This window comes from Pieris napi, chromosome 4, assembly GCF_905475465.1.
Source record: "Pieris napi chromosome 4, ilPieNapi1.2, whole genome shotgun sequence".
Taxonomy (NCBI): Eukaryota; Metazoa; Arthropoda; class Insecta; order Lepidoptera; family Pieridae; genus Pieris; species Pieris napi.
The window spans coordinates 5,392,090-5,405,006 of record NC_062237.1 but is presented as its reverse complement, the minus strand read 5'-3'; the positions used below and the strand labels follow the sequence as shown (position 1 = coordinate 5,405,006).

The window sequence follows — 12,917 nt, the reverse complement described above, 5'->3', positions numbered from 1 at the left end:
CTCGCCATATTACTGAAACTAATTTATTCAAAAAATCTTAGTTATATTTATGTCAATATTTAAAAACATATAAGTCATGCTCCTTTAAATTATTAGTGTGCAACTAATATTATAGGCAGTTTGCATGTATATGACCATTGACCACAGTGTTGATATAATCATACTTAATTTAGACCCCAAGAGCAGGCATTTTATATTATTGGTTGGGCTTCAATATGTTTATTTCAACATTAGGATTTAATTTTAAGTGGTATATTTTTATATTAGTTACTCTTATTGATAAAATTAATCATTGAATTACTGTTTTGTCTTTAAATTATTCACTATGACTTTAACTTGCACTTGTAGTTCAAATATATTTAAGCATAACACTTTTTTTCCTAATATCTGTTTGTTTGAAAGCAATAGGAAAAGTTAATTTGAATTATAAGAATGATGATACTTGTACGAATGTTGGATCAATTGTGATAAAAATATGGCTGTTATATTTTGCTTGTTGTATACCATTGAAATACTATGCTTTGGCAATTATTGGTAATGGAAAAAATATAATCTTTGTTGTCTATTTATCAAAGTATACAAATTATAATGTGTAGCAAGTTGAATTATGTTTTATTTTTGTCTCTTTTTCAGCAGTTAGATGGTTTATTTTTGGATTGATTTATAAAAATTATCATCTTTTGTTTATAGTTTGTTTCTTTACAGGAATGACTTGCAAAACTAACATTCCTCAGGTAGACACTTTACAAGGTGTATTACAAACAAAAAAATTGGTAAAGTTTTTTATTCATCATTTTCTTCATCTTCTTCAGCATCATCTTGTTCTGGTGCTTCCCACCAGGTCAGTAAACCTAAACCAGGTTCATTTATGCCACCAATTAACCTATATGGGGCCACCGTCTGTGTTGTACATTCAGAACCTGGTGGTCCACTCGGTAAAATTTCCTCAAAAGCTTCACTTGTAACTCTGAACCTAATTGATTCACCTGCAAAGTAGATAAAGCTTTTAGGAAGAAAAGCAGTGAAAAGGAGACACATTACAAAAGGTAAATAACACGGGAGACAAAAACCATCCAAATCTCCATATCTTCTATATCTTCTCTATCTTCTAAAATATAAGAATTATGTTATATTATCTGTTTGCAAGAATGGGCTTAAATCATCATTTGATAATTGGCCAATTGACCAATTGGCTTGAAAATTTGACTATTTTTAAACCATAAACCATTAGGTATAATCTTCAATTGATAAAGGGGATTTTACTACCTGAATCCATAAATAGATCATGTTTTTCACCATCTTCTTTAGGGTATTCCCAAACCCAAGCTTGGTCTGTTTCATCAAACCGTGACGGGTGTTGAAGTGCATTGACTGGTATTAGAATATCATCAAAGAATCCCATAGTTACTGAAATACAATAAATACTTATTCATTTAGTTATTTGATTATGTTGGTTGCATTGGCCCAATATTTCTCATAAGCCCTACATTCTAAATATATTTAACAGAGTTGTGGTGAAATTAAATATTTTCTTGTGTACACAACTAATTAAAAAAAGACAACTAATTTTCAGGACACTTTAAAATTTGTGTCATGATTTGTTATAGATAGTTAATAATGTTTAACTTACACACCATGGACACCTTCCCTACTGCAACTTCTTATTTTTCCAATTAGTATTTCTTCAACAATTGGCCTAAAAACTATGTATCTGAATTTGACTTCTGTATGTGATGAACCATCACCCGGAAATATAAAAGAGTGTCCTATGTCTGTTATATCAAATAAAGCAATACATAATCCTATTTTCAAAACTACCTAAAAAATATAATGACATTAAAATTGCAATCTAAAGACAATTTGTAATGTAACAGCAAATATTTTTGATTAAACACTTAAAATATTTCAGTTCTCAGTCAACATTTTAACACTATTTAAAGAATCATCACATTTGTTAATAATCAAAAATACCCTATAATATTCCTTTAGTTTTAGGGTCTTTAATTGTAGCATCTGTTAATTTGATCATTTTGCATTTAAAAGCAAGAAGGTAGTAGGCCTTTAAGGGCCTCAGACATACAGATTTCTTCAATGTAATGCTTCTCCACATAGGAGAATTTAATCATTCACACAAAAAAAAAACTACTGAAATTTGAATGCATAGTCCCAGGATTGAAAGTCACATGCTTAACCAATAGATAAACACTATCCCAAAATAATAATTGATAAATACAGAATGTATTTATCAATTTTTTTTTGTCATGAATCTTTTACTAAATTTGTATTATTCATTACTAAACTAAAAGCTATAGACGAAGAAACCTGTGTTACCTTATTAGCTAATTTTCTATTTAGTAATGTGGATATAGATTCTGTTAAACTTTGATGAAAGTGATCAGGAGTAACACGTATAACATCTTTCATTTCAGACAAAACAAACATATTTAATTAAAAGCTTATTAATCTAAGTTTATTTCTTCAAATTGAATCTTCATCAAGTTCGAGGATCAAAATATTTACAAGTAATCCGACTTTCGAGGTTCTACGACAGATCTACGTATAGTCCTTTTCACGAAAGAAGTCCCCCAGACGCGGCGCTGCAATCGCATGACGTAATGTTGCCATTTATGAGTAAAAAATTTACCTATTTTATTTACATTTAGCAGATGTAATTTATCAAGTAATATTATTTTCTGCATACTTCGATGAAACAATATTTCTGTTATGTAAAAAGTATATATTTATTTACTTATATTAGCGATGTTCTACCTACTTACAGGGAAAAGTTGAGAAAATAGGATAAAGAAAAGCTATACAATTTTTTATTCAGAGTTTTATTGCATAATTGTTGGGTTACAATTTTTTTCGAAGTACACACCGCTGTTATACCTTCGTTTGTTATTCTTGTTACAGTTATTTCTGACACACCTGCAATTAAATTATGAACAATTAAAAATAATAATAACTTTAAGTTTATAATGCTTATGTAATATATGTTTTAATTTCAGTTACCTAGTTTCATCACGTTATGTATTTGTTGAATTTTGTCGCAAAAACGAATTTATATCATAAAAGTCCCATCAATACAGCAAAAAAATATTAAATGGCAACTCTAAAAAGTACCTGTTATGGCGGCAATTCTCTTCCGAACATTGTTTAGTTGTATTAAAACACCTTGATTCTTATGTTCCGCTTCACAGAACTCTTTCACCTTTAATATCATTTCTCGAGCCGAACTTTTTACAACTTTTGGCATTGTAATCAATATTTAAAATACACTAAGCTAGTTAAAAATTCACAAAAATCTACCACAACAAACGAACTTGATAACATCGACGAATGACAACATTGCCGACCTGTCAAATTTAGTTCCAAAAATATCCGCGGGACTTCTTTCATGAAAAGCACTATAAGTAATAACTAATAAATATGGCACAGATTAACAGCTAGCTTTGAAAGCGTCACACGCCGCACAGAATAGATACAACTTAGATTGGAACGTTAAAATAATACCAACGGCACTATTGGGATATTATTAGATTATCCTTCAATTATTTATTATTGATGTTGTTTTATGTATCTCAATTGTAATAGTTATATAACCACCTAAAATGAATGAATATTTAAAAAATAATTTTAACATACATCCACAGATGCTGTATCGCCATATAGTATATAACCAAAACGCGTCTTTACAAAACAAAACAGATTTTCGGTACAATGCGATAAAAACATGATTTGTCAATAATATTACCAAAGATTTTATTATATTTAAGTTTAGGTAAGTTTAAATGTGTTTTAGAGCAAGAGCCCACGACGGCCAGACCTTCGTTATTTAATAAAAGCTGAAAGTTCTTCTGTGCGTGTCCCCTAACAGGTAAGAACCTACCTTAAATTCGTTAAAGTATAAAGCTCAATTTTTTTATATCTTATTAGGGATAACTTTATAAATCACGTTATCCATTGCCAGACACTTATGACAGTTACTACCCCCTGCCAGACACTCCTAAACTTTAATAAATTATAATTATACTTTCGTTAGAGTATAAAAGCTAAATTTTATATATGTTACTTGGGGGCCTATGAAAAAATGTTACCTCAATAGCCGGCCAGTTTTAATGGTTTTTACACCTTGAAGGACACAAGCGCGAGCGCGTAGTCGATTGCGATCTTTAAAGATATCCAATAAAAAATATATTTTATTACGTTCATAGCCATGTTATATAAAGTAAAAAATGTAATTTTATTATTATAAAAACAAACAAAGTATTATTACATGTAAAAAAATACTCTTACACATGTAAGTAATACACGTAAAATAACGATTTTTTGGGAAGACGTAACGTAACGTAATCTATTTATTCAGAACCATTAACACAATTCAAATATAATTCTTAATATAAAACGCACCACAATAATTGAAAAATTAGCATAAACTATAATTGACACCAAATTACAAAATTCTTAAACTTCTACAATATTAGAATTCTAAAATTAAAGTATATTAATAAATTATTCAACCCGGCTCATTAAAGAAACGTACCTATATATGGCGGCGCTAACCATGCATCACGCTTGCACACTAGTGCCTGCTCAAGCGCGAATTTCGTTTCTGTAATGAACTTGGAATTAATATTAAAAAATATTACATAAATCAGGGTTTACAAAATACGAACATTGCATTACATTACTATAAATACTTTAAAGCTAAACACCGTAGAACTCGTAACAAAATAATTTATAAGACCGAGAGAAGAAAATAATAGAGAAGTTATGGGCAAGATTAATTTTTTCAAGAAATGCCAATGCCTTAAAAGTATGTAGTATATAGCCGATACAATATTTTCATAAAGTTTTACTACAAGGGAGGTTTAGAAATCTAGACTGATATAAATAGGACTCCCTAGTGTCAACAGTATATTTGACGTATGGAAGTCATACTTAGAGCTAAGTCGCTACTTACGAGCGTTACCAGAGACTGGTTTGAAAAGAAAAGCGACCAATAATTTTACTATTGAACTATAATGGTCGGGTTTGTATGAATGCGTGATTCGACAATTTTTTCATATTTCATGAATAAAGCTATTTACGCTTTAATGTTACTGTTGGTGCATAGCGCCTGAATACTATTGAGTAGCAACTACTACAATTGTCTTAACTGCTACAAACAGAACAAGGGCGTGCTTTAGCTTGTAGTATTACTAATTCATTCCGATTACACCTCTGTTCAAGGAAACACCTTGTTTAATTTATAATCCTTTTTTCAAAGAAAAGATATTAGTTTAACTTTCATACTATCCTGCAGTAACATTGGTCCTTTGAGCACGGATAATAATTGAAATAAGGAATTAATTAATTACTTCAATCAAGGTCAGTGGAGGTTATCAAGAAGAAAAAAGGATTTGTACAGGAGTGTGTCGTGAGTCGGTATAGTTTTTTCTTATGTTATTTAAATGATTTAAAAACCTGATTTAATTATTGTTATGTATAAAAGTGATTTGTGTTAATTATTATATACGTAGTTGGATATTATTTTTTTTAATAAAATTGTAGGTGTTACGTACTATTTTACATACCACGTTTTGAATACTGCTACCTACTACTTATGTTCAAAATATATATTTCTTTTAGTGTTTTTGAAGTAGATAATTTAATTCTGTTTTATTTTGGTTGATTGTGTGTGTAAGTTTTTTTTTTAATTATATACCTTAGAATATTGACGATAGTTCCAGGATTTAACTGCTGGCTCTGTAAACATGTCTGAAAAAACCGAAGTAGCTGAACTTATTAAAAAGCGCAGCAGCTATAAGGGTCAAGTTACCATTTTCAACGGGTTTTTATCTTCATTTGAATCGCCATCACCTCCCGATGAAAGGGATTATGAGGAGTTGGAGTTGCGCATTAAGAGGTTTGATGCATTGTATAATAAGTTCGATGAGGTGCAAACACGATTGGAATGTTTACAGGATGATGAGAGTCAGGTGTTTGGGGAGCGTGAGGAATTTGAAAATAGATATTATAAGGCATTAAGTAATGCTCAGAAAATTCTTTCAAATTATAAAAAATCTCACATTCCTCTTCCATCTGATGGCGAATGTAGTGTCATACATAGTGTTAAACTGAATCCTGTCAAATTGCCCACGATCCAAATACCGAAATTTAACGGTTTATTTAACGAGTGGATCGGTTTTAGGGATACGTTTATGAGCCTAATTCACACCAACAACGACCTAGACGATATTAACAAATTCCATTATTTGAAGTCGTCTCTAGAGGGCAGCGCTGCTTTGGTAGTATCTTCCGTTGAGCTCTCAGGAAAGAATTATAGCGTAGCTTGGACATTACTGTGTGACAGATTCGATAATAAAAACTTATTAATTCAACATCATGTTGCTGCACTATTTAAAATTGAAACTGTCACACGGGAGACAGCATGTAATTTAAAGGGTATCGTTGACCAATTAAATAAAAATCTAAGGGCCTTAGATACATTGGGCGAATCCACTAAACATTGGGATACTTTATTAGTTTACCTAATAAGTCAAAAGTTAGACACAAAATCATTCCGAGAATGGGAGGAATATAAAGGCCGGCTACCCACCGACACACGTATTGAACTTTTACACTTATTAGATTTCTTACGTGTTCGCATTACTTTATTAGATTCAGTTGAACACAACACAAATTCAAAAATTAAACCCAGTCACAAAATTATGACGTTACAGACTAATAATATTAACATTAAAGAGATTTGTCCTAAATGTGATGGCGAGCATAAACTGAATATGTGTTCTCAGTTTTTAGCTTTAAATAACGAAGAGCGTCTTCAATTATTGCCAACATTTAAGGTTTGTTTTAATTGTTTCTCTAAATCTCATTTCTCAAATAATTGCAAAAAATCAGGTTGCAAAATATGTAAGAAAAAACATTCAGTTTTAGTTCACGTTGCAGATAAGCAGAAGCTGTTAGTGCGTGGTGAGGGTATTGGTTCTAATACTACTCCCGCCATCAGTAATCCGAATAACTTGACATTATCAACCAGCGTTTCTTCTGCCGGTCAAGACAATAATTGTCGCCGCGGAAATTTGGTTTTATTATCCACTGCGCTAGTCAAGTTATACGATTCAAACAATCGCGAACACGTTGTTCGTGTTGTATTAGATTCTGGTAGCACATCTAGCCTTTTATCGTACAGGATGTTTCAACAGTTAAAACTGTCGTATAATAAAATAAGTCAATCCGTTCAGGGTATTAATAATGCAATTACCCAAATCGATAAAATGTGTAATCTGCGTTTTAAGTCATTGGATGACTCATTTACGTGTAACATTAATTGTTTTATTTTACCATCGTTAACTGATAGTGTACCAAACAGTACAGTTAATATCTTAAATTTCAATATTCCTACGAATATTTGTTTAGCGGATCCTCATTTTTATAAACCCGCGTCCATCGACCTTATATTAGGCGCTGATGTCTTTTGGAATATAGTAGGAAACCAAAGAATTGAGTTAGGTGATAACAAACCTACTCTTTGTGAAACAAGGTTAGGTTGGATAGTTTCTGGTCCAATTTGTGATACGGTTTTATTTTCAACTTGTCCACCTTATCGTATTCAGTGCAATTTTGTTAGTAAAAATCTAATTGATGATGATATTAATTCTACGTCAAATAATTTAAGCCTTAACAGTATTCAGATGGTAGGTCCAACGGTTCAGGACGATCTTGTGTCCATTCTTTTGAGGTTTAGACAACATAAGTATGTTATCGTCGCTGACGTAGAGAAAATGTACCGAAAAATACTTGTTCATCCTGATGATAGATACCTGCAGCATATATTATGGCGTGACAACCCATCTCAATCCCTTAGAGCTTTCCAATTAAATACTGTAACATATGGTACCACGAGTGCACCATTTCTCGCTACAAGATGTCTGAAACAATTGGGACTCGAATGTCAAGACCACCAGATAGCAGAAGTCATTCTCCATGATTTTCTCGTCGATGATTTGTTGAGTGGGGGGGATGATCTGAATGTAGTGAGGAATATTCGCGAAAAAGTAATAACCACACTAGGCTCAGCTGGTTTATTCCTACGAAAGTGGAAGTCTAATGAGCCTCAATTAATTTCAGAGTCTGCAACAGAAGCCTCGCATAATCTTAATGTTGGGGGGAATGAGCCAAGTAAGACCTTAGGTTTAGGTTGGTTATCTGTTTGTGATGATCTTTATTTCCCAATTGGGTTCTCTACTGCGGCTAACACAAAACGTAGTTTGCTTTCAGTGATCTCACAAATATTTGATCCTTTAGGTCTTCTCTCTCCTGTTGTCATTAAATTTAAGATTATATTACAAAGTTTATGGTTGCAGAGTCTATCATGGGACGAACCTCTTCCTTCGCACATCCAAGCACTCTGGATGGATGCTACTAAAAATTTAAATGTGTTAAATAATTTACGGGTATCACGTCATGTAATGATTAACTCGTATGAACAATTAGAAATTCATGTGTTTTCGGACGCTTCTGAAAGAGCATACGGTGCCTGTTTATACATACGTAGTAGTGATCGTAGCGGTAATGTATTAGTACGTTTATTAACAACTAAGAGTAGGGTAGCACCGATTAAACCAACTACAATACCACGGCTCGAGCTTTGTGGAGCTCAAGTGGCTGCAAAACTATATAAAAAGGTTTGTAGTTCGTTAAGAATTAAAGTTACGAAATCATTTTTCTGGACTGACTCTTCCATTGTATTAGGTTGGCTTAAGATGTTGCCAAGTAAATTAAATACGTTTGTAAGGAATCGCGTCGGAGACATTTTAGAAATAACCGGTGATTGTGAATGGCGTCATGTTCCTACCGCTCAAAACCCAGCTGATTATGTTTCCCGAGGAGTTAAAGTCGATGATATTGAATCACTAAACATATGGTGGTCAGGAACAAACTTTTTACAGAAGTCTTATATTGTTTGGCCTTCCATTTTAGTACAATGTGAACCGTTGCCAGAAATGCGTAATGAGGTATGTTTACTTAACATTGCTCATCCAATAGAATTCATTCAATTTGAACGCTTTTCAAATTTTAACAGACTACGACGTGCTATAGCTTATCTACTTAGGTTTATTGAATCGTGTAAGGGTCGAAGCGCTGTAACTAATTACCTTACTGAAACAGAATTAAGTAATTCACTTAACGTTATTATTCGTTCTGCTCAGAGAGAATCTTTTCCAGAATATGATATTCTTTTACAAAAGAAAGAATTACCAGTTACAAGTGCTTTGTTAAAATTTAATGTATTTTTAGATAAAAATAATTTAATGCGTATTGGCGGTCGTATTAGTAATTCACAATTTTCATATGATAAAAAACATCCTTTACTATTAATGTCCACACATCGATTAACACAATTAATATTTCAACATGAACATTTGAAACTTATGCATGCTGGGCCACAGTTATTGTTATCTTCAATACGAGAAGTGTATTGGCCTATCGGAGGTAGAAATTTAGCAAAGACTACTTATAGACGATGTATCAGGTGTACACGCATGAAAGGAAAGATTGAAGCTCCTATTATGGGTAATTTACCTCAGCGTCGAGTAACTCCCGGTAATTATCCTTTTGAGTCTGTTGGCGTGGACTATGCAGGTCCTATTGCTTCTGTTAGTCGTCAAGGTCGAGGCTCCCGTGTTGTCAAAGTTTATATAATTATATTTGTATGTTTTACGACTAAAGCATTACATCTGGAATTAGTGGGTGATTTGACAAGTAACAGTTTTATTTCTACTTTTCGTCGATTCATTGCTCGTCGGGGTAAACCATTGCACTTATATTCAGATAATGGTACTACATTTGTTGGGGCTTGTAAAGATTTAGCTAATTTCTTAATGCGTAACTCTGACTCTCTTGCCACTGATCTCATCAATGATGGCATAAACTTTCATTTCATACCTGCGTATTCACCACATTTTGGTGGGATTTGGGAGGCAGCAGTTAAATCTACGAAATACCATTTATTAAGAGTATTAGGGAACTCTAAATTAACTTTTGAAGAATTGTATACAGTTTTAACGCAAATAGAAGCTATTTTAAACTCACGACCACTCACTCCCTTATCAACGCACCCTGAAGATCTGACCCCACTAACCCTTGGACATTTTTTGATCGGACGTCCACTCACAGCTATTCCAACTGAAAGTTATGTAGACCACAATTATACTCATCTTTCAAGATTTCGAAGAATTGAACAGCTTCGTCAACATTTCTGGACACGATGGAGCAAGGAGTATATCTCAGAACTCCAAAAACGGACAAAATGGCAAACCCAAGGAAACCCTTTGCAAATTGACTCACTTGTTTTGCTAAAGGAGGAAAATCTGCCACCTATGAAATGGAAGCTGGGTCGCATCGTGGCGCTCTTTCCTGGTGCAGATGATGTTGTTCGTGTCGCAGAGATTAGAACGTCTACTGGAAATGTGAGACGATCATTTTCAAAAATTTGTCCATTGCCGAGTGGATTGGTTGAAGCCAAGCCTTCAACGCCTGGGGGCATGTTGGTGCATAGCGCCTGAATACTATTGAGTAGCAACTACTACAATTGTCTTAACTGCTACAAACAGAACAAGGGCGTGCTTTAGCTTGTAGTATTACTAATTCATTCCGATTACACCTCTGTTCAAGGAAACATCTTGTTTAATTTATAATCCTTTTTTCAAAGAAAAGATATTAGTTTAACTTTCATACTATCCTGCAGTAACAGTTACAAATGTGTCGCCATAAAGTAAAGCTGAGTAGACATATTTATCCGCAAATATTCTATTCAAAGCAACTGTTATATGATTTAGCATACAAAAGTGTTTGTCCATAAATACATAGTCAAGATATCGTTTAAAAATATTAATAAAACCGATGCAAAACCGCAATAGCAAATTAGGCGTTGCAAACTTCTTATGAAACTCAAAGAAAATTAGCTTTTCCTCAAAAAGAGAATGCAAAGACGCCTGTGTCCAATCAATACACAATTGTGTGCCACAAATTTGAAGCGGAAAATAGAAGATGTTCTAGTGGACCCAGATACCCAACAGCCCATTGAGGATGCCAAAAAGCCTAGGATAGATTTAGACTCGAATAGGAAATACTTGTGTTTGAAGTCTATTGTTGAAATGTACGGGAAAGTACTCACTTTAGCTTTCGGAGAGAAGAAAAAAGGTGAGGCCATGGAGACAGATGCAGATGCAGTAGCTGCAAAAACATTGATTGAAGCCACAAAGAACATAACGGTAGGTAACCACATTGTGAGTATCATATTCACTGCTCACAATGTGAGTAGGCAGGAAGTTAAGAAGACAGCCACTAATATGATGAAGAAGACAGCTGGGACGTCATATAAAATGACATTTAAAGGAAATGAGTACTCCTTGGATACTCAACAGATTAAGAAAGAGTGGGTCGAACTGCTGAAGGGGAATGGGTTAATATATAAGGACTTTTCACCGTCTGATAAAGAGAACTGGTATGGGACAATGGGGCCATATTTAGATATGTTTTCGGCACACGCGTTGAGGGTGAACGAATTGCGAATGGGTCACACAAAGATGCCACTTTCTAAAGTTGAAGATTCTCGCAAAAGTTTCCCCGTATCTAAATATGGTCTTTCGGGCGCTCATCACGTCTTATTGGAGGGCACTTCTTTTCCGCCGGAGAGACGTTCATCAATCGTACAGAGCATAGGTCCCATGACCGCGTGGCTTTGCATGATCCGGAGCGAGGGAATTTATCGAAAGAAATACGCTGCTGCAGTAAAGAGAGCAATGTCCCATATACCGTGTATCGACGACTTAATAGAACTTACTAAGAATACACGACAAGCGTCCGAGATCTCCAACGTAACCACACTCTTGGCCGAGATACTACTGGTTACTACAGCAAGGCAGGCCACTAGGATGTTTTTTCCTTTAACCATGTTTTCTGCAGTGTGGAAGTCAGAGAAAAACCCAAGGGACTTTAGTGACTTTTTTAGCACAACAGGAGCAGGGGGCTGGTACGCCTATAAAAAGATGGCTGAGATGAAGAACAGGTTCACCATTGCGGGACAAATAGAGGAAGAAAAAGCGTCACAAATTGTTTATCATGGGATCTTCGGAACATACAAGGAGGACTTGTCCATATTATCACAGATTACCAACGTGTCCATCTGGTTCACTAGGGAAGAGATGGGGTCTTGTTTTAGACAACAGGGTAGCACAGAGGGTACTTCCAAGGTAACACTTCCAGTGATGAAATATTATTCAAAGATGAGCTGCGCAAACCAGACGGGACTGCTTTCAGGCGTGTATAATCAGGTGGTGACAGTACCATGCTTTAGTGGCACCAGGACCCACAAATTCGACGCAAACTTCTTCGAGCATATCGAAAAGAAGAGGATGATAGGGGCTATTGTTGAAATGTACGGAAAAGTACTCACTTTAGCTTTCGGAGAGAAGAAAAAAGGTGAGGCCATGGAGACAGATGCAGATGCAGTAGCTGCAAAAACATTGATTGAAGCCACAAAGAACATAACGGTAGGTAACCACATTGTGAGTATCATATTCACTGCTCACAATGTGAGTAGGCAGGAAGTTAAGAAGACAGCCACTAATATGATGAAGAAGACAGCTGGGACGTCATATAAAATGACATTTAAAGGAAATGAGTACTCCTTGGATACTCAACAGATTAAGAAAGAGTGGGTCGAACTGCTGAAGGGGAATGGGTTAATATATAAGGACTTTTCACCGTCTGATAAAGAGAACTGGTATGGGACAATGGGGCCATATTTAGATATGTTTTCGGCACACGCGTTGAGGGTGAACGAATTGCGAATGGGTCACACAAAGATGCCACTTTCTAAAGTTGAAGATTCTCGCAAAAGTTTCCCC

At 34.4% G+C, this 12,917-nt stretch overlaps 2 protein-coding genes across 3 annotated transcripts; one reads left to right on the top strand and one right to left on the bottom strand.

Annotated features, from left to right (window-relative positions):
- Nucleotides 1-766: 766 nt before the first annotated feature.
- LOC125048777 (DNA-directed RNA polymerase III subunit RPC8) lies at nt 767-2,554 on the bottom strand. 2 transcript variants are annotated; one of them, XM_047647655.1, is made up of 4 exons: nt 2,332-2,554; nt 1,635-1,818; nt 1,267-1,407; nt 767-986 (listed from the first exon to the last, which is right to left on the bottom strand). In XM_047647655.1, the coding sequence occupies exons 1-4, from the start codon at nt 2,440-2,442 to the stop codon at nt 784-786; spliced, it is 639 nt and encodes a 212-aa protein (XP_047503611.1). In that variant the 5' UTR covers nt 2,443-2,554; the 3' UTR covers nt 767-783. The 2 variants fall into 2 exon arrangements, with proteins under 2 accessions (XP_047503611.1, XP_047503612.1); XM_047647656.1 differs by lacking the exon at nt 2,332-2,554 and having other exon boundaries at nt 1,631-1,767.
- A 2,545-nt stretch (nt 2,555-5,099) lies between these two features.
- On the top strand, nt 5,100-11,341 carry LOC125048884. The gene is made up of 4 exons (XM_047647837.1): nt 5,100-5,419; nt 5,727-9,698; nt 11,043-11,279; nt 11,330-11,341. The coding sequence occupies exons 2-4, from the start codon at nt 5,757-5,759 to the stop codon at nt 11,339-11,341; spliced, it is 4,191 nt and encodes a 1,396-aa protein (XP_047503793.1). The 5' UTR covers nt 5,100-5,419; nt 5,727-5,756.
- The last annotated feature ends 1,576 nt before the right edge of the window (nt 11,342-12,917 follow it).

Excerpts from the sequence above, each read along its gene's own strand:
- LOC125048777 (XM_047647655.1), bottom strand. The coding sequence starts at position 2,442 with ATGTTTGTTTTGTCTGAAATGAAAGATGTTATACGTGTTACTCCTGAT. Across the intron at positions 1,819-2,331 it reads ATAGAAAATTAGCTAATAAG|GTAGTTTTGAAAATAGGATT; the intron begins GTAACACAGGTT and ends TATATTTTTTAG. Across the intron at positions 987-1,266 it reads TGATCTATTTATGGATTCAG|GTGAATCAATTAGGTTCAGA; the intron begins GTAGTAAAATCC and ends TCTACTTTGCAG.
- LOC125048884 (XM_047647837.1), top strand. The coding sequence starts at position 5,757 with ATGTCTGAAAAAACCGAAGTAGCTGAACTTATTAAAAAGCGCAGCAGC. Across the intron at positions 9,699-11,042 it reads GAGGCTCCCGTGTTGTCAAA|CGGAAAATAGAAGATGTTCT; the intron begins GTTTATATAATT and ends ACAAATTTGAAG.